Source organism: Tachyglossus aculeatus, chromosome 11, assembly GCF_015852505.1.
Source record: "Tachyglossus aculeatus isolate mTacAcu1 chromosome 11, mTacAcu1.pri, whole genome shotgun sequence".
NCBI lineage: Eukaryota > Metazoa > Chordata > Mammalia > Monotremata > Tachyglossidae > Tachyglossus > Tachyglossus aculeatus.
Window position 1 is genome coordinate 35,233,331 of NC_052076.1, and position 21,875 is coordinate 35,255,205.

At 48.3% G+C, this 21,875-nt stretch overlaps 1 protein-coding gene across 1 annotated transcript in view; it reads left to right on the top strand.

Moving 5' to 3' along the window:
• The window catches only part of GRIK4 (glutamate ionotropic receptor kainate type subunit 4), a 232,778-nt gene that overhangs the window by 123,997 nt on the left and 86,906 nt on the right, over nt 1-21,875 (top strand). The window contains 3 exon segments of the mRNA XM_038753600.1: nt 493-658; nt 7,596-7,774; nt 10,286-10,339. Coding sequence (XP_038609528.1) covers nt 493-658; nt 7,596-7,774; nt 10,286-10,339 — 399 coding nt within the window.

A 21,875-nucleotide genomic window follows, 5' to 3' on the forward strand; every position in this document is an offset into this window, starting at 1 on the left:
TCTCCAGCCCCACCCCTCTCCCCATCCACTCCCACCCACACCCTACATCCCTCTCTCCACCCTGCAGCCCCCACAGCCAAATCTCACCCCACCTCCCATGGGGATGTATCTTGCTCTGTTTCCCCTTCACCCTCTCGAGGCTGATTTACTGACTGGAAATGAAAGATGCCCAGGGTTCCCGAGGCAGGATCTACTCCTCTAACCAGCGCCAAAGTGGGCAGCCACTTCAGGGCTGAGCCAGATTGGCTCCTCTTCCCCTTGGTGCTCCATGTTGGAGCAGAACAGGATCCCTCCAGGGGCTGTTCTGTCCCAGAGCTGCTCTGTGTCTCTCCCCTACTGCCTCGCAACCAGAGAGATTCCAGTTCTTAATGAAAGAAATCCGTCTTCTACTTTCCCCCCGCCCTGGATCTCGCTCTCTCTTGCTCACTGCTTATCTCTGTCCCCGGGTCTCTTCCTCTCTCTCCCCCTTTGCCTCCCATTTTCCCACCTCAGGTGCCCCATTTCAAAGTTGCCCCGGAGGAATTGGTCAAATTCCAGTCTCAGCGGTTCACCACCTTGAACCTCCACCCCAGCAACACGGACATCAGCATGGCAGTCGCTGGGATTCTGAACTTTTTCAACTGCACAACAGCCTGCCTCATCTGTGCCAAAGCTGAATGTAAGTGGACTTGCCTCTACCTCCCATTCCTTCCAGTTCCTCCTCCATTTCCTCAAATGGATAGAGCACAGGGCTGGGAGGCAGAAGGTCATGGGTTCTAGTCCTGCTCCACCACTTATCTGCTGTGTGACCTTGGGCAAGTCATTTCATTTATCTGTGCCTGTTACCTCGTCTGTAAAATGGGGTTTGAGACTGTGAGCCCCATAAGGGACAGGGACTGTGTCCAACCTGATTTGCTTGAATTCCCACCAGTGCTTAGTACAGTGTCTGGCACATAATAGGCACTTAACAAATATCACAGTTATTATTATTATTAATATTGTTACCCTCCCCTCCCCAGGCATGGAGAGTCCAGCCTGGCAGTTCCTGCCAGGGGCGAAGGGGCAGGCAGGTTTGTTGACCCATCTGAGCATTGATTCGGCTAGGGGCCCCCTAGGGTAGGAGCACAACGGAGCCACACAAGGTCCTGGAAGGCTTCATCCCTCAAAAGTTCTCTGCCTCTGCAAACTCTGGTCCCACATTTTCAGTCTCATTTCAGGGACATGGGAAAAAAAAAGGAAATTGGATGCATTTGTGCCTGATGATTTGAAGAGCAGTTCCCCTCGTTGGATGGGTTTTGCTGATGGAAGAGGGTCTGAGGTCAATTCCTGATAAAGCACTTTTTTGCAAATGCAGCCCTTGGAATTACAGTTTCTCTGACTCACAGACAATTTGTGACATAAATTTGGTGTTTATAAGATTGAGTTAATAGAATCCAGCACCTTTCAGCACATGCTCGGGTTCACATGCTGCAGCAGGCTCAATGCCTAGACTTCATCACGTAGAGACAAGGCACTGTGAATCCCTAGGGACCCCACACCCAGGCAGTGCCCGTGTACTCATCAGGGTGGACACACCACACATTTGCAAACACACAGGCCTCAGCTTATGCGTGTATAGGACCATCATCTTCCTTGTCTGCGGGGATGTCAGTAAATGTTCCATCTCAGAGACCCCCAGTCCCTCCTTCTCTGTGTAAGGGGCATTGAGCCAGCTGGAAGCCGTGGGACCCTCACCCTACTCCAGAATTCACCCCAGAACTCTGGTGCTCCTGCCAGTCCCAAACTCTGCCCACTACTTCCATCCATCTTGCCCCTGCCCTGGCTCCATTCTGGAGGGGCCATTGAAAGTCCGGGGATCTTCCTGAAGTTTCTGTCTTGCTTTGTCCAGTGCCTCAGTTTCCTCATTAGTAAGGTGCTTTGAGCTGGACACAGGCACCCACCAGGGGCACCGGGCAACTGGAGAATAGTTGCAACATTGCCACCCCACCCTTCCAGGGGACAGGCAGAGCAGATGTTGAACAGCAACATGACCTAGTAGAAAGAACACAGACCTGGGTTCTAATTCCCAGCTCTGCTACATTCCTGCTGTTTGACCCTGGGCAAGTCATGTAACTTCTATGTACCCCAGTTTCTTCATCTATAAACAGAAAGCTGTATACTTGTTTTATTTTTTGTGGTACTTGTTAAGCACTTACTATCTGCCAGGCACTGTACTAACTGCTGGGGTAGATAGACTGACAGACTGATCACATTGTATTGTATCTACCCCAGTGTTTACCACAGTACTTGTCAGGCAGTAAGCATTTAACCAGCGACACTATCTTGAGGGAGTAGCACCGTGGCATAGTGTATAGAGCCTGGGCCTGGGAATCAGAAGATAATGTGTTCTAATCATCATCATCAATCGTATTTATTGAGCGCTTACTATGTGCAGAGCACTGTACTAAGCGCTTGGGAAGTACAAATTGGCAACATATAGAGACAGTCCCTACCCAACAGTGGGCTCACAGTCTAAAAGGGGGAGACAGAGAACAAAACCAAACATACTAACAAAATAAAATAAATAGAATAGATATGTAGAAATAAATTAAATAAATAAATAAATAAATAGAGTAAAAAAATATGTATAAACATATATACATATATACAGGTGCTGTGGGGAAGGGAGGGAGGTAAGATGGGGGGATGGAGAGGGGGGACGAGGGGGAGAGGAAGGAAGGGGCTCAGTCTGGGAAGACCTCCTGGAGGAGGTGAGCTCTCAGCAGGGCCTTGAAGGGAGGAAGAGAGCTAGCTTGGTGAATGGGCAGAGGGAGGGCATTCCAGGCCCAGGGGATGACGTGGGCCGGGGGTCGATGGCGGGACAGGCGAGAGCGAGGTACGGTGAGGAGATTAGCGGTGGAGGAGCAGAGGGTGCGGACTGGGCTGTAGAAGGAGAGAAGGGAGGTGAGGTAGGAGGGGGCGAGGTGATGGAGAGCCTTGAAGCCCAGGGTGAGGAGTTTCTGCCTGATGCGCAGATTGATTGGTAGCCACTGGAGATTTTTGAGGAGGGGAGTGATATGCCCAGAGCGTTTCTGGACAAAGATAATCCGGGCAGCAGCATGAAGTATGGATTGAAGTGGAGAGAGACACGAGGATGGAAGCTCAGAGAGAAGGCTGATGCAGTAGTCCAGACGGGATAGGAAGAGAGCTTGAATGAGCAGGGTAGCGGTTGGGATGGAGAGGAAAGGGCGGATCTTGGCAATGTTGTGGAGCTGAGACCGGCAGGTTTTGGTGAAGGCTTGGATGTGAGGAGTGAATGAGAAAGCGGAGTCGAGGATGACACCAAGGTTGCAGGCTTGTGAGACGGAAAGGATGGTAGTGCCGTCAACAGAGATGGGAAAGTCAGGGAGAGGACAAGGTTTGGGAGGGAAGACAAGGAGTTCGGTCTTCGACATGTTGAGCTTTAGGTGGCGGGCAGACATCCAGATGGAGATGTCCTGAAGGCAGGAGGAGATGCGAGCCTGGAGAGAGGGGGAGAGAGCAGGGGCAGAGATGTAGATCTGGGTGTCATCAGCATAGAGATGATAGTTGAAGCCGTGGGAGCGAATGAGGTCACCAAGGGAGTGCGTGTAGATCGAGAACAGAAGGGGACCAAGCACTGAACCTTGGGGAACCCCCACAGTGAGAATCCCACTCTGCCACTTTTCTGTTCTGTGACCTTGGACAAATCACTTCACTTCTCTGTGCCTCAGTTGCCTCACCTGTAAAACGTGGAACAGAGACTGTGTCCAACCTGATTTGCTTAATAATAATAGTAATAATAATAACGGTATTTATTATGCGCTTACTATATGCCAAGCACTGTTCTAAATGCTGGGGTGGATACAAGGTAATCAGGTTATCCCACATGGGACTCACAGTCTTCATCCCTATTTTACAGATGAAGTAACTGAGGCACAGAGAAGTTAAGTGACTTGCCCAAAGTCACACAGCTGATAAGTGGAGGAGCCGGGATTAGAACCCATAACCTCCGGCTCCCAAGCCCGTGCTCTTGCCACTAAACCACGCTACTTCCGTGCTGTTTGCATTCACCCCAGTGCTGAGTACAGTGCCTGGCACAGAGTAAATGTTTAACAAATACTTTTACTATTATCATTATTATTGTTATTATTATCCTGGTTCCCTGTCTGAGCATGATCCTGGCCCTGTGTATGAGCAGCATTCACGTTCCGGGCTCTGAAGTACAGACCACTCTCCTGGGGCAGCTCTTTTTCTTTAATAGTATTTGTTAGGCATTTACCATGTGCCAAGCACTGTACTAAGCGTTGGGCTAGATACAAGGTAATCAGTTTGGACACAGTCTCTGTCCCGTAATGGCCATTTTACAGATAAGGGTCCTCCCTGGCGATCGCTCCTGCCAGCAGTTGGGGCCAGATCAATATCTCGGACCGGGGTCCTCACCGCTGGCTCCTACCGGAGCCCTGCCCACCTCATTTGTTCATTCATTCAGTTGCATTTTTTGAGCGCTTACTGTGTGCAGAGCACTATACTAAGTGCTTGGAAAGTACAATATAGCAACAAAGAGAGACAATCCCTGCCCACACCAGGCTTGCAGTCTAGAAGGGGGGAGGCAGACATCAATACAAGTAAACAGGCATCAATATAAATAAATAGAATTATAAATATATGCATATATAAGTGCTGTGGGGCAGGGGGGAGAGCAAAGGGAGTGAGTCGTGGTGATGTGGAAGGAATGGGGGAGCTGAGAAAAAAAGGCTTAGCCTGGAAAGGCCTCTTGGAGGAGGTGAGCCTTCAGTAGGGCTTTGAAGGGGGGAAGAGGGATTATCTGGAGGATTTAAGGAGGGAGGGCATTCCAGGCCAGAGGTAAGACGTGGGCCAGGGGTCGGGGGTGAGACAGGTGAGATGGAGGCACAGTGAGAAGGTTAGCATCAGAGGAGTGGGGTGTGCAGGCTGGGTTGTAGAAGGAGAAAAGGGAGGTGAGGTAGGAGGGAGCAAGGTGATGGAGAGCTTTAAAGCCAATAGTGAGGAGTTTTTCATACGGAGGTTGTTAGGCAACCACTGGAGAAGTCCAGAAGGCCTTCCCAGATTAAGCCCCTCCTTTTCTCTGCTCCCCCTCCCGATCCCCCGACTCTCTTCCTTTGTCTACCCCCCTCCCTCCCCACAGCACTTGTGTATATATGTACATATTTACAATTCTATTTATATTAATGATGTGCACATATCTAGAATTCTGTTTATATTGATGTTATTGATGCCTGTTTACTTGCTTTGATGTCTGTCTCCCCCCTTCTAGACTATAAACCTGGTGTGGGCAGGGATTGTCTCTGTTGTAGAATTTTACTTTCCAAGCACTTAGTACAGTGTTCTGCACACAGTAAGCTCTCAATAAATATGACTGAATGAATTTTTGAGGAGGTAGGGGTGACATGCCCTGAACGTTTCTGTAGAAAGATAATCCGAGTAACAGAGTGAAGTATGAACTGAAGTGGGGAGAGGCAGGAGGTTGGGGGTTCAGAAAGGAGGCCGATGCAGTAATCCAGTAAAACCCTCCTATACCACCATCTGGTCCTGCCTCACCCATAGTATGTCACTTCTTGTCTACCCCCCTCCCACAGCACCTCCCCACCTGGCCATGACCTTCTCTGGCTATGCCCCCCTGGAGGAGCCAGTGGATGGGAATAAAGGAGGGTGGGAGGAATAATAATAATTATGGTATTTGTTAAGTGCTTACTATGTGCTGAGCGCTGTTCTAAGCACTGGGGTAGATACAAGGTAATCAGGTTGTCCCACTTGGAAGAGTTGGCACATAGTAAACACTTAACAAATACCATTATTATTATTATTATTGTTATTATTCATCCCCATTTTACAGATGAGGTACCTGAGGCACAGAGACATTAAGTGGCCTGCCCAAGTTCACACCGCAGACAAGTGGCGGAGACGGGTTTAGAACCCACATCCTCTCACTCCCAAACCCATGCTCTTTCCACTGAGCCATGCTGCTTCTCTGGAAGGAGAGGGAGTAGGAAGAACGGGAAAAACTGATCAAGAGGAGAGAAAATGAGGATTTGGTGTGAAACATGCTTCCATTTAGGAACCGGAGAGGGCCACGCGTTCCACCCAGCCTCATTAATGCAGGGCTGAGACACACAGTGAGGAGAATTAAGAAGCAGAATCTAATTTTATTTCCCAGCTAGTGAAATTAGACCTAAACCAGAACGTTCCATCGGGACTCGCTCTGCTCCCATCATTCTCTCTATATACGTATGTTTCTAATAACAGAGCATGTAGAAATGGATTCAGATTCGATTGGGGTGAGGGGGGATCCGGTGTGGGGGTGAGTGTAAAGGGGAGGGGGTGTCCTTTTGAGCCAAGCCAACTAACCCCAGATGTCACCTGCAGAATCCCGGCTAAGGTAGCGATTGGGCAGCAGTGGTGAGCCATATTTGAAGCCCAGGGTGGTGGTGGTTGGAGGGTGGCAGAAAAGTCAGAGACGTTCCAGTCCCGGGTGTGAAGCCAGTCTTTTGTGTTCTGCCCATTTATCAGAGGGGAGAAACTGAGGCTTCGAAAGGGCACTCATGTTGTTCTGCCACAGTGAGCAGAGGATTGACATTTGCCCCATGTAAACAGAACAGATAGACCATTCTAGACAATAAGCTCCTCCTCTATACTTTAAACTCATCCTCTAGACCATAAGGGCCCAATGGTCAGGATATAGCGTAGCTCAGTGGAAAGAGCATGGTCTTTGGAGTCAGAGGTCATGGGTTCAAATCCCGGCTCCACCAATTGCCAGCTGTGTGACTTTGGGCAAGTCACTTAACTTCTCTGGGCCTCAGTTACCTCATCTGTAAAATGGGGTATAAGACTGTGAGCTCCCCGTGGGACAACCTGATCACCTTGTAACCTCCCAGCACTTAGAACAGTGCTTTACACATAGTAAGTGCTTAATAAATGCCATTATTATTATTGTTATTATTATTATTATTATTATTATTGTATGTATCCACCAACTCTGTTGTATTGTACCCTCCCAAGTGCTTTGTACAGTGGTAGTTAAGTTTGTGTTCTAAGCACTGGGATAGGTCGGACACGGTCCCTGTCCTACATGGAACTCAAAGTCTAAGGAGGGCGAACATGCATCGAGTCCCCATTGTACAGATTAGGAGACCGAGGCACAGAGAAGCTAAGTGACTTGCCCAAAGACACACAGCAGGTAATTGACAGAACTGGGATTAGAACCCAGGTCCTCTTACTACAGGCCCGGGCTCTTTCCACAAGGCAACGCTCCTTCCCAGTGCTCGGCACACAGTAAACTCTCAATAAATACCATTGATTGATTGTTGGATTGATTGATTGATCATTTGGATCCCTAAGGGGAATTTTTTGGCTCAAGGTTTCGGGTGCGCCATCTACACTGACTGAGTCTGAACCAATCCCTTGGGCTTTGCTGACCCAAACAATGCCCGGGGAGGATAAGCAACTCCCCCAAGGTCACACAGCAAGCTAGTGACACAAACCCCATCCGCCATGTCCCACGCTCGGGGCCTCCTGGCCCTTTTGGTCCTGCGGGCAGTCGAGACCCCAGGCTCATCTGTGATTCCTGTCTCTCTCCTCAGGCCTGTTAAACCTGGAGAAGCTGCTCCGTCAGTTCCTCATCTCCAAGGACACGCTCTCCGTCCGGATGTTGGATGACAGCCGGGACCCCACGCCGCTCCTCAAGGAGATTCGGGACGATAAGACGGCCACCATCATTATCCATGCCAACGCCTCCATGTCCCACACCATCCTCCTCAAGGTAGGAGGTGGGGGCCGGGCTCTGCCCATCAATCTCTCTGCCACGCTGCCCTGTGGAAACCCTCCAGGAGGGTTGGGAGAGATGGCGGGGCGGCGGGGTGCATCCAGCAGAGGACAGAGGTGGGAAATGGAGACTACCTCCCTGCTAGATTGGAAGCTTCTTGAGGACAAGAATCATGTCCATTGTACTGTCCATGTCCATTGTACTGTCTCAAGTGTTTAGTATAATGTGATGCACAGAGCGCAAAGTAGACACCACTGATTGATTATTTGGTTGGCTGGGGGCTCTAGTGAGAGGTTACAATGACTGTCTCTCTCTTCCGGGGTTGGTTGGACCTCCAAGACCCCAGCTCTGACCCCAGCGTCCTGGGGCTGCCCTTCTAGCGACACATCCAGCTTCTGCAGGGTTGGTCGACCTTTCCTGACTCCACTTTAATTGCACTGACTCTTCCCCAGTGGGAGCTGGCTTCCTCTTTAACCTCTGCGGTGGTGGAAGAAATCAGTGGATTCCCCCCACCCCCCTACTTTTCATGGGGGAGTGTCTTTGAGTTAATAAGAGATCTGAATGAGTTTCAGCGTGGAGGGCTGCCTCTCAGCCTGTTGCTATAGTAACTTTCCATAGCTCTGTGGCAGCGAATCTCACTGGGTGCACACACACGCACAGACACACAAACACAACCGAACCTCCTAACGCGCCCACGCACAAACATTCACACAACCACTCACAACTCCCTATCCACACACTGCCCCCACACTCCTGCGCCCCCCACCCTACTACAGCACATATGCACGTCCAACCACACACAGAAAGACACACATACACACACACACACAAAACATGAGCACTCACAAACATCCTTTTCTTTATTTCTCCTTCCTGTCTCTGGGACATTCCTCAAGCTGTGACAGATAAGGCTGCCAAAGACAGAAAGAACTCCCTGCTTTGGAGAAAACCAAAGGCAGGCTAGTGGAGAGAGAAGGCTGAGGAAAGAAGAATTAGATTCTGGTGGTCTTTGGGTCTGGCTCAGCCTCTCTCTGGGTGACAGTTCATTCATTCATTCATTCATTCAATCGTATTTATTGAGCGCTTACTGTGCGCAGAGCACTGTACTAAGCACTTGGAAAGTACAATTCAGCAACAAATAGCGACAATCCATGCCCACAACAGGCTTACAGTCTAGAAAGGGGGAGGCAGATATCAAAACAAGTAAACAGGCATCAATAGCATCAATATAAATAAATAAAATTATAGATATATACACATCATTAATATAAATAAATAGAATTATAAATATGTACATATATATGCAAGTGCTGTGGGTTGGGGAGGCCGGTAGAGCAAAGGGAGCAAGTCGGAACAATGGGGAAGGGAGGAGGAGTAGAGGAAAAGGGGGACTTAATCTGGGAAGGCTTCCTGGAGAAGGTGATCCTTCACAAGGGCTGAAGTCAGTCAGACAGACATCAGCTCAGACAGTCCTGAGACTGTAAGCTCCTTGGGCCTGGGGATCACGTATACCAACTCTATTGTATTGTACTCTCCCAAGCACTTAGTATAGAGCTCTGCAGACAGCAAGTGCTCAACAAATAATCAGAAGTATTTATCGAGTGCATATTCATGCAGAGCATCATGCTAAGCTCTTGGGAGAGTACAAAATAACAGAGTTCCCTGCCCGCAATGAGTTTACAATCTAGAGGACTGTAACAATAATGATGGTATTTGTTAAGTGCTTACTATGTGCCAAGCACTGTTCTAAGCATCAGGGTAGATACAGGGTAATCAGGTTGTCCCACATGGGGCTCAGTCTTAATCCCCATTTTACAGATGAGGTAACTGAGGCAAAGAGAAGTTAAGTGACTTGCCCAAAGTCACACTGCTGACAAGTGGCAGAGCTGGGATTAGAACCCATGACCTCTGACTCCCAAGCCCGGGCTCTTTCCACTAAGCCACGCTGCTTCTCTGTAATATGTATCTATTTAACAATCAAAGATGAACAAACAAACCCCATTTCTAATACATTGAATTTATAATATTCAGCATTTAAGTCTGTACTTTGCATGTAGCTGTCGGCACAGGTAGACAATCCCTCTGCAACTGAGGGAGGGAGCTCGAAATTAGTGACAGACGTGAGTTCCAGTCCTGCCATTGGCCCGCAGTGTGACCTCAGGCAAGTCACTTAGCCTCTCTGGGCCTGCTTCCTCGACTGTAGAATGGGAATTATAATACCAGCCTCTCCCTAAATCACAGAGATGTGGTGAGGATGAAAAGAGATCACTGATGTGACAACTTTGGAAAAAATAAAAGCATTCTACAAATCCAAGAGTGTTCTTGATATTAAGCAGTCCTCTTGACTCTAAGCTTGTCTGCTACACTGTTAGTTACTTGTGGGCAGGGAGTGTGTCTGTGTTATATCATCCTCTCCCAAATGCTTAATACAGTGCTCTGCACACAGTAAGCACTCAATACAATTGATGGATTGATTGATTATTAATCTCGGTCTTCTCTTCTTTGCAGGCCGCCGAGCTGGGAATGGTGTCGGCCTATTACACGTACATATTCACGAATCTGGTAGGACATTTTCTCTGTTCGTCAGCAGGGCTCAGGAAGACTTGCTCGGGAAGGGAGTTCAGTGGGCTGTGTGGAGGAGTCAGGAGTGTAGGACTTTAGGCTTCTTAACCCGGTGTAGGTTTCTGGCCAGTGGGGAGGTTGCGGAGAGAGACCTGCCAACCCTCACTCCAGTCCCCACCCTGAAGGTTCAACCTCAAAGAGGGGAAACCAAGTCACAGAAAGTGGAATCAGGCCCAGGAAGGGAGCTTACAGTTCCAATCCCTGGCTGATTCAATGGCTTTCTGGCCCAGGCTATGCATTTGGCCCTCAGAGAGGATAGCAGTACTTGGCAGCAGAGGAGACTCAGCTTGCCTGGAGAACGCAGCCCTGGAATGGATGGGTCAGCCTATCAATCAAGAGTATTTCTTGAGTGCTTACTATGTGCAGAACACTGTACTAAGCACTTGGGAGAGAACTATACAACAGAATTAGCAGATATTGTCCCTGCCCACAACAAGCTTAGTGAGAGGTTGTGAAGTCTTCTTCCTTGGGTGATACACAGGTGCTCGGAATAAGTTTGGTGCAGGCTGTTTGGAGGCTGGAGGTTGGACAGGTTGACCTCAGAAGATTCCTTTTCGGCTCCAGGGGTATCCAAAGGTGGTAGCATCCCTCTGGCTGGCTTTCTGTGGAATTATTCTACGTGTTGTGTCGGATCGTACTTTCTCAAGTGTTTACTACAGTACTATGAACATAGTAAGCACTCAATAAAAACCATTGATTGATTGATTAATGTTGGCCTAGTGGGTAGCACGGGCCTGGATAGTCAGAAGGACGAGGGTTCTAATCCTACTCTACCACTTGCCTACTCTGTGGCCTTGGGCAAGGCACTTATTTTCTCTGTGCCTCAGGTATTTCATCCATAAATAGGGGATTAAGATTATGAGCCCCATAGGAGACAGGGACTGTGTCCAACCTGATTATCTTGTGTCTACCCCAGAGCTTTGAACAGTGCTTGACACATACTAAGTGCTTAACAGATACCATTATTATTATTAGCTTACTGGGAACCTGCCCACCTCCTCTAGGAGGCACCAACCCAGAAGCTGGTCTTGCAATCAATCAATCAATCAATCTATAGTATGATATGATGGCATTTATTAAGCGCTTACTATGTGCAAAGCACTGTTCTAAGCGCTGGCACTGTTCTAAGCACTGTTATAAATAGAATAGTAAATATGTACAATTTACTAAGTAAATATGTACAATATCATCATCAATCGTATTTATTGAGCGCTTACTGTGTGCAGAGCACTGTACTAAGCTCTTGGGAAGTACAAGTTGGCAACATACTTACTATGTGCAAAGCACTGTTCTAAGTACTGGGGCGGTTACAAGGTGATCAGGTTATGTGCAGTATGTGCAGAGCACTGTACTAAGTGGCTGGGAGAATACAATATAACAATATTATAGACACATTCCCTGCCCACAATAAATTACGGATATATAGTAAGTGCTGTGGGGCTGAGAGGGGAGGTGAATGATGGGAGCAAATCAGAGCTGTGCAGAAAGGAGTGAGAGAAATTTGAAGATGAACAAGAATCCTAGAAGCTGAATTAATTAAGGAGTTCTCTCTCTGCTGCATTTTGGTTTTCCAGATGGATTGTAGAGTCAGGTCCACACTAGCTAAATAGCTGGATCATTTGGGTCAGAAAATTATCCTTTAGTCTCTGAAATTCAGGTATTTAACCAAAAGGGAGTCTTGAGGGCCAGAAATATTCAGACTATTTATCAGACTATTTATCAGATTGATTGATTGATTAATTGATCTTGGCCTGAATGTGCTCTATAGTTGCCCATGTAGATGTGGTGTGAAATTCCCTAAAAAAATTTTTTTTTTAAAATCATCCTTATATTTCCCTTGGTAGAGGTGTCACTGGCCCAAATACCCAGGGCCTAAAATATCTGGACGGGCCATCGCTCACCTCCGAATTAAACGATTTGGCCTTTCTCCCTTAGTGCTTTGTCCAGAGAGCAACATTTTACTAGCTTTGGGGTTCTGTGTATGGGTCCCAGCCCTCCTTGGTTGGAACAGGAGTATTGACAGGTCAAGGAGGGTTAAAAGCCTTCAGACAACAGTCCAGCTGGTTGCCGTGGCAGAGGAGGAAATTGGTGCCGTCCGAATGGAAAAGGAAGGATGGGAGAAGGAGTAATTTGAGCTAATAAATCTGGAGGGATTATTCAACTGCTAACGAACCCGGGAAGATTTGCAATCACCACTTAATAGAAAAGATAAAATCACCCTAATCTATTGTCAGCGAGCAGAGACAGGGGCAGCCAGAGCCAGAGGAAGGCACACGGCATTGGAGGAGAAAGGGAGTGATATTTAAAAGGCAGCAAGGAGCCCAGAAAATAATCAGCCAGTAAAGGACGAGAGGTGAGGAGGCCACGCCACCCATGGTCTGCCTGGAGTCTCTCCATTTGAGCTTGAGAGCACGTGGCTATTATGGCCATTTTGGTGCCAGCCCGGGGCTGGCCCGGCCTGCCTCCTCAGACTGAGCTGCTGTGGCCCCCTGGATCCCCGGCTTAGAGCAGCTGGAAAGGACTGGGAGCAGAGCCAAACGCAGCAGCTCAATGGACCCTGCCATCTTTGTGCCTCTAATAAGCCGGTCCTGCGGTGGTGAGGTCCAGTCCAGGAGGGAGCCTCTGCCCTCCCTGTCTCATTGGGGAGTCCCTCCCTGCCGACCCTTTGCTGGGACCACTGACCCCCAGCCTGGACTCAGAGGGACAAGAGGGTGGGGCTCCCCAAAGTGGAAGGCGAAGCCAGGGTCCCAAATGAGCTTTCTCTCTGATTTATTGGTCTCCAGTGGACTGTGATCAGGTGGATAGGCGGGCAGCCTGCCTGTGAACCTCCAATTAGTTTGGTACCAGAAGGGGGTGGGAATGCTTTGAAACCCCTCCCCTTCTGGTTGGGAAGGGGGACACATTCAGTGTCACTGAGGACCCTGAATCTAGGGAGGAGCTCAGGAAAAGAGACGTGGGACCAGGAAGTCCCTTTTGGGGGCAGGCATCCTATTCTGAACTTGGTAAGGAAATTATAGCATCCTCAGGAGGGAGAGTGCCTCCAGAAATCATCCAGTTCATCCCTCTGCCTCCAGGCAAGATTGCCCCAAGTGCCATCTGCTTTTAGCAACCATTAGAGCCGAAGAAGATGCTTCTTTTACTGGTTCCCTGGTAACTTGGGTTAGAAAATTTAGCCAGTGAGGTCACTGCCCTGGCCATTAAATTCTGAGCCCTACCCTGGTGATTTAGGATTGCCAAAGTGTTTTTTCCTCTCTGTTCCCCACCTTTCCCCTCCTCTGATGTTCTCAGGTCCCCTATTTTTCTCCTTCATTTTCACTCCTTTCCCTGCTAGACCTGAGGCAGTTCCTGTTCCTGTTGTGTGGCATTTATCAGTGAGATGAGCGACATGTAATTGGAACAGCAGAATTTGTTACGGCAACGGCAGGGGCGGGAAGGGCGGGGAAGCTGGAAAGAGTCTGGGGAAGAGTCCAGTGGCTCTCAGGTTCTTAGAGCCAGGGGGCCAAGGAGTGCCTCAGAGGTGGTTGTATTTTTCTGGTGGGGGAGTCTCCTGGCTGGGAGATCATCCAGGTCATTCCCATGTGCCTGCAGCCATCTCAACCAACCCTCCTTAATGGTCCTGATGCAGTGGAATGGGGCTAGGGACCACCAGTGTATTTGGGATCTAAGAATCAACTGGTCAGTCAACTGGAAGGGACCTCAGGTGGTCATCTCATCCATCCCCCTACCTACCCTCCCATAGCCAGACTTCTTGGATGTTTTGGATAAGGAAAAGCTCCATGCCTAACCCAAACAAGTGCTTAGTACAATGCCTGGCACATAGTAAGCGCTTAACATATACCATTAAAAAAAAAAGCCCCAAAGAAATGAACTTTATCAGCTCCATTTTCCCTCACCTTGCCTCAGTTAATACCTCTGTGAAATGCCCCCTCCCCCCCCCCCCATCCTTGCCCAGACCCTTCTGAAGCCACTGACTCAGGCCCCAAACCCTTGACTCTCCCCGTGGCTTCTGGGAACCCCATCCTAAAATCATTTTTCAAAAAATGCTCAGATCCATCAGAAAAGTTTCTAGTGCTCCGGCAATTGATTCTTAAGTGTAGTTTATTGTAAAATTATTAAGAGCATCCACATTTTTCAGCTTTATTGAGCCATTCAGGAGAGCCTCAAAGCACTCTGCATAATGCCATACACTTTGATGAATAAATACGTTTCTAGGGCAACTTTGGAAAGAATAATGAACTAAAAGCTCAGAAAGTCCTTAAAGGGATCGGCTGGTTTGGTGCAAATTCAAACCCAGTGAAGGTCCTGTTGAGATGGAAGGGATGTCTGGGGTTACTGCCATAAACCTCCTTGTTCTGATGCCTTGACACCTGTCCACATGTTTTGTTTTGTTGTCTGTCTCCCCCTTCTAGACTGTGAGCCCGTTGTTGGGTAGGGACCGTCTCTATATGTTGCCAACTTGTACTTCCCAAGTGCTTAGTACAGTGCTCTGGACACAGTAAGCGCTCAATAAATACGATTGAATGAATGGTTGAGGGAGAGGGACTTGCTTTACAGGGAGTTCTTGGAATGAAGCTTTTAAAAGGAATCAGTCAATCAATTGATCATATTTATTGAGCGCTTACTGTGTGCAGAGCACTGTACTGGGTGATAGGTTGCCAAAACCAAGGGGAAATGTGCACTCACAATGGGCAGGGGTTGTCTCTATTGCTGTAATTTACTTTCCCAAGTGCTTAATACAGTGGTCTGCGCACAGTAAGTGCTGAATAAATATGATTGAATGAATGAGTGAATGAGGTCTTTGTTATAAAGGAGTTGGATACTAAAAGGCAGCATAGCCTAATGGAAAGAACACAGGTCTGGGAATCAGAGTACCTGGGTTCTAATCCCAGCTCTGCCAGTTGCTTGCTATGTGATCTAGAGCAAGGCATTTCACTTCTCTGGGCCTCAGTCTCCCTCCTCCTTCGACTGTGAGTCCCATGTGGAACAGGGACTGTGTCCAACCTATAAACTTGAAATTACCCCAGTGCTTAGAACAGAGAAGCAACATTGCCTAGTGGATAGAGCACGAGATTGGAAATCAGAAGGACCTGGGTTCTAATCATGGCTCTGCCATTTGTCTGCTGTGTCCTTGAGTAAATCACTTAACTTCTCTATGCCTCAGTTACCTCATCTGTAAAATGGGGATTAAGACTGTGAGGCCTCTGTGGGACAGGAACCATATCTGACCTGATTATCTCGTATCTACCCCAGTGCTTAGAATAGTGCTTGACACATAGTAAGCGCTTAACAAATACTGTCATCATCATCAACAGCATTTGGCACAGAGTAAGGGCTTAACAAACACCACTCGCCTTCCCTAGAGCACCTTGAATGTGTTTTGAGTCCTTCCTCCACCAACGTCAGAGTCCGTCTCACCTGCCCTCTCCTCCTCCTCCTTCTGAGCATCCCTGAGTGGAGGGAGGGAGAGAGAGCTGGGAGTTGTGTTCCCTAATTTGCAAGCCCTGGGAGGTGAGGGGTCAGGCCTCAGTGAGTGGTTGGCAGAAACAGATCAGCCACCCTGCTGTCCTGACTCTGAGCCCAGAGATGGTTCTGGGAGACCATTCATTCAATCATTCAATTGTATTTATTGAGCGCTTACTGTGTGCAGAGCACTGTACTAAGCGCTTGGGAAGTACAAGTTGGCAACATACAGAGACCAGGTGGCTAGACCCCTGTCCCAGAACCCGTTGGGGTTTAGTCGGCCGAGCAGCGGGGCTTCTATCACCATCTCCCTCGGATCTTTCAGAGAAGCAGCATGGCTCAGTGGAAAGAGCCCGGGCTTGGGAGTCAGAGGTCATGCATTCTAATCCCAGATCCACCACATGTCTGCTGTGTGAACTTGGGCAAGTCACTTCACTTCTCTGAGCCTCAGTTACCTCATCTGTAAAGTGGGGATTAAGACTGTGAGCCCCAAGTGGGACAACCTGATTACCTTGTAATAATAATAATAATAATAATAATAATAATAATAATAATAATAATAATAATAGCATTTATTAAGCACTTACTGTTCTAAGTGCTGGGGAGGCTACAGGGTGATCAGATTGTCCCATGGGGGGCTCACAGTCAATCCCCATTTTACAGATGAGGCAACTGAGGCACAGAGAAGTTAAGTGATTTGCCCAAAGTCACACAGCTAACAATTGATGGAGCCGGGATTTGAACCCATGACCACTGATTCCAAAGCCCGGGCTCTTTCCACTGAGTCACACTGCTTCTTGTAGCCACGCTGCTTTTCGTATTCATTCATTCAGTCATTTTTATTGAGCGCTTACTGTGTGCAGAACACTGTACTAAATGCTTGGGAAGTACAAGTTGGCAGCATATAGAGACGGTCCCCACCCAACAACGGGCTCACAGTCTCTGCCACCCCAACACTTAGAACAGTGCTTTGCACATAGTAAGTGCTTAAGAAATGCCATTATTATTATTATTATTATTATTCTCTTTTGAAAGGAGAAACTCCTCCTCATCATCTCCAGTGTGGACTGAGTGCCTGTCATGTGCAGAGCACTATCCTGAGTGTCTTTCTGTCAGCAGAGCACTGTGTTGGGTAACAAATCTGTGTGAGAAGGAGCATGGCCTACTGGAAAGAGCAAAGGCCTGGGAGACAGAAGGCTTCGATCCTAATCCTTACTCCCCCACTTGTCTGCCATGTGCCCTTGGACAAGTAATTTAACTTCTCTGTGCCGCACTCTGGGAATCCGTTATCAGTTGTCCTTCCTACTTAGACCGTGAGCCCCATGTGGACAGGGACTGTGTCCAACGTGATTATCTCGTATCTACCCCAGTGCTTAATACAGTGCTTGGCAACACAGTAAGCACCTAACATAGCATCAGCATTATAACTGTTATTGTTATTAGGTGTCTACTATCTGCAGATGCTAGACAGAGCATCTGTGGTGTGCAGAGTGATGTACTGAGTGCCTACTGGGTACATAACATTGTGCTAGGTGTTTTGGGACAAACAGAAAGCAGCATGGCTTAGCAGAAAGAGCATGGACTTGGGAGTCAGAGGTTGTGGGTTCTAATCCCGGCCCTGCCATTTGTCAGCTGTGTGACTTTGGGCAAGCCACTTAACTTCTCTTTGCCTCAGTTCCCTCACCTGTAAAGTGGGGATTTAGACTGTGAGCCCCACGTGGGACAACCTGATTACCTTGTATCTACCCCAGTGCTTAGAACAGTTCTTTGCACATAGTAAGCACTTAACAAATACCATTATTATTATTTTTTTTAATTATTATTATTATGACCCAAGAGCTGCCTTCAAGGAGCTTACAGTCAAATGGAAAGGGGACCCAAGTTGACAAATAGGTAATGTTAGGAAGTGGAGGGAAACAGGGTGGGATCTTCAAACTAACTTAATGCACCCAGCAGCTGCAGCTGCTGCATGTGACACCCAAACCTGAGAACATCTCTGATTGTAGCAGAAATGGGCACCGTGGACTGAGGGAGGTGCCATCGTGTCTGCAGTTGGCACATCAGCGCACCTCCCTTCCTGCCTGTCTGCCTCCCTCTCTAGATGTAAGCTCTTTGTGGGCAGGGAATATGTCTGTTTATTGTTACATTGTACTCTCCCAAGCACTTTGTACAGTGCTCCACACAAAGTAAGCATTCACAAAATGTGATTGATTGACTGACTGAGTGCCTGCTGAGTTGCTTTTTCTCCCTGTGGCACCCAATCTCCACACAACCATGGAGAACTCTGTGATACCCCTGCAGCCCCTCTTCTTGGGAAGGAGGGATCCAGGGGGCCCTGAGACCTGTCCTTTCCCTTTCCAGATGGCTACAAGCCAGAAGGTTCACAGTATGTTCTGGACCTCCAGACTGTGAGCTTGTTGTGGGTAGAGAACAAGTCTTCCATTCATTCATTCATTCAATCAATTGTATTTATTGAGTGCTTACTGTGTGCAGAGCTCTGTACAAGTGCTTGGAAAGTACAATTCATCAATAAAGAGAGATGATCCCTGCCCACACTGGGCTCACAGTCCAGAAGGGGGGAGACAGACATCAAAACAAGTAAACAGGCATCAATATAAATAAACAGAATTATAGATATATGCACATCAAAACAAGTAAACAGACAATAATATAAGTAAATAGAATTATAGATATGCACATATATACACAGGTGCTGTGGGTGGGGAGGGGGGTAGAGCAAAGGGAGCGAGTCAGGGCAATAGGGAGCAGAGGGGGAGCTAAGGAAAAGCAGGGCATAGTCTGGGAAAAGGGGGGCTTAGTCTGGGCCTAGTACCAATGTACTCTCCCAAGTGCTTAGTGTAGTGCTCAGCACACAATATGCACTCAGTAAATACTACTGACTGATTGATTGACTTGTTGAATCTGGAGCAGTCAGGACAACCAGGCCCTCATGATTCACAATCATCTCAGAGAAACTGGAGAGAGCTGGGGCTCTCATCTACCCAGGAAGATGCAGTCATCATCAGGGTCAGAGATAAAAGCAGATCCCGGGCAGATCTCCCTTCTCCAATGGCAAAGACTTGGGTTTTCCCTGGGTTTTCCCAGGGGAGAATGAGGCCATAACAATACTGTCAATAGCCTTCCCTGGTGGGTGGGGTGGTGGGGCACTGGTGGGAGCCAGGCTGAATCGATCGAAATGCCAGGAGGGTGCCATAACAGCCGCTGGCAGCCAGACAGGAGATGAGTGCGCAGCTCAGCGGTGAGAGATAACCAATTACCAGACACCCTTCTTGCCGAAGTTTGACCAACAGCATTACAATGAAGATAAATCTCAGGGGCTTGGAGAACTCAGTTTAAAATGTATTTGCGATTCATCTTTTTAATAGGATTTGAAACCTACTGCTTGTGACTTCTCCCCCTGCACTCCCCTGCCCCAACACACACACACACACACACACACACACACATTCATGCACAGAGAAAGTGTGTGTGTCTGTGTGTCTGTGTTTAGTATTAGATGATGCATGTAAAATTAAATGGATATAAGAATTCTTCTCTGGGGAATATCCTGGCTCCTCTGTGGGAACATAATGGAAATCTCACCCTCTCACTGCAGGAGAACCGTGTTTAATGGGGGTTTTGGACCCTTTCATTTTCCTCCCAGCTGTCATAAATTTGTCAAAGATACAGGTGTTCTCACCAGAACATCTGACTCTCAATTATCAATGATCACGTCAGGGGATACCATTGTGGTGAGGAACACTCAAATCTGCAAATAGGATAGACCATTTGGCCTGAAAGTTTCAAGTTTAAAAACACAAAAGTGTTCTCTGATTTCCCTTGTCTTTGGTGTAGATATTTTCAGCCTCTACATGGAGATGGTTGAGGGCAGGGAGCAAGAGGGAAAGGGCGTTGGATAATCCAAAATCGGACTCATCTTGATATTTGAAAACCAGTGGCCTAACTATGCCTACCACAATATCAGATGACTTTCTCAGGGAGGGTAGGGGATTCTTGGGGTAGATGTCTCATTAATGTGTAGTTCTTGGATGGAGAGAGATGATTGTATTGTTCTTTCCCAAGAGCTCAGCCCAGTGCTCTGCACACATTAAGCAATCAATATATACCATCACCTAGGTCTCTAGGAATTCTCCTGCTCCATCTGGGGCAGCCCTTGCCTAGAGGAGGATTGCAAGCTATTTGGAAAGAGATGGGAAGCTCTGAGCCATGGTTGTCCCTCTCACAGGCGCTATTGTGTTGCAGCCCCAGGTCTACCACAAAGCACTATTGTTGTGGAACAAGCCCGCCTGGAGCTCATACTGTCCAGGCTTCACAGCCCAATTAGTCACCATTGGAGGCTCCTGGCCTCCTTCACGTGGAGCTGATAGCTCAGACTCAAAACAGCCTGTCAGTCCAGGCCCAGCTCCGAGGGGGCTGGGCATTGAAACTACTGGAATGAGACGACCAAGCTCTGAGGTAGCCATTCTGAGGTTGCCCTGTCACTTAGGTAGTTGGGCTCTGAGGCCATTGAACTGAGGCAGCTGGACAGAGGTGTCCAGGCCTGGAGGTGGTTGGGCTCTGAGGCAGCCTGGACTGAAGTGGCCCCGGTGCTGAGGTAGCTGGGTTCTGAGGTGTCCGGGCATGGAGATGGTTGGGGTCTGAGGAGGCTGGGCAATGAAGCCACTGGAATCAGGTAGCCGGACTCTGAGGCAGCTGAACTGAGGTGGCCGGGCTCTGGGGAGCTTGGGCTTTGATGTGGTTAGGCACTGAAGCAGCATGGCTCAATGGAAAGAACACAGGCTTTGGGGTCAGAGGTCATGGGTTCAAATCCCGGCTCCACCAATTGTCAGTTGTATGACTTTGGGCAAGTCACTTAAATTCTCTGTGCCTCAGTTACCTCATCTTTAAAATGGGGATTAAGACTGTGAGCCCCCTGTGGGACAACCTGATCACCTTGTAACCTCCCCAGTGCTTAGAACAGTGCTTGGCACATAAATGACATCGGTATTATTATTCTTATTAAATGAAGTGACCAAGCTCAATATTAGCTAGATTGAGGAGGCCCTGGAACTGAGGAGTTGGGCTCTGAGACAGCTGAGCTGAGGTGACTGGACAGAAGCAGCTGGACTGAGTTAGCTCAGCTCTGAGGTGGTTGGGCTCTGATGTGGCTGGACACTGAATCCACTGAAATGAGGTAGCCAGGCTCTGAGGCAGTTGGGCACTGAAGCCACTGGAATGAGATGGCCTAGTTCTGAGTCAGCTGAATAATAATAATGGTATTTGTTAAGCACTTACTATGTACCAGGATCTGTACTAAACACTGGAGTGGATACAAGCAAATCAGTTTGGACACAGTCTCAATCTCTATTTTCCAGATGAGGTAACTGTGGCCCAGAGAAGTGAAGTGACTTGTCCAAGGTCACATAGCGGACAAGTGGCAGAGACGGTATTAGAACCCATGACCTTCTGACTCCCAGGCTCTAACACAGCTGGCAAGTGGCAGAGCCAGGATTAAAATCCAAGGTCAAAATTAAAGATTAAAATCCCAGGCTCTATGCACTACACCATGCTGCTTCTCTGAATTGAGGTGGTCCTGGCACTAAGGCTCTAAGGCAGCCAGCCTGACGGGGCTGGGCATTGAAGTGGTTGTGCTCTGATACGGTCTGGCCCTGAAGCCTCTAGAATGAAGTGGCCAGGCTTTGAGGCAGCTGGACTGAGGCAGCCCAGCACTGAAGTAGTTGGGCTCTGAAGCAGCCAGGCTGAAGCCATTGGCCTGAGGTAGCCAGATGGGTGTCCAGGCATCGAAGCAGTTGGGCTCTGAAGTGGCTGAGCAGGGAATTGGAGGCTGTAATGGCCAAGGGACTTCAGTTAGTCATTGAGAAGGGCTTTGTGTCCCATTTCATCATCTGTACATTGGGGATGATTTCAGTTTACTTAGTTTGTGAGTCCCATATCAGACAGGGACGGTCCCCCCTTCTAGAGTTAAAGCCCAGTGTGGGCAGGGATTGTCTCTCTT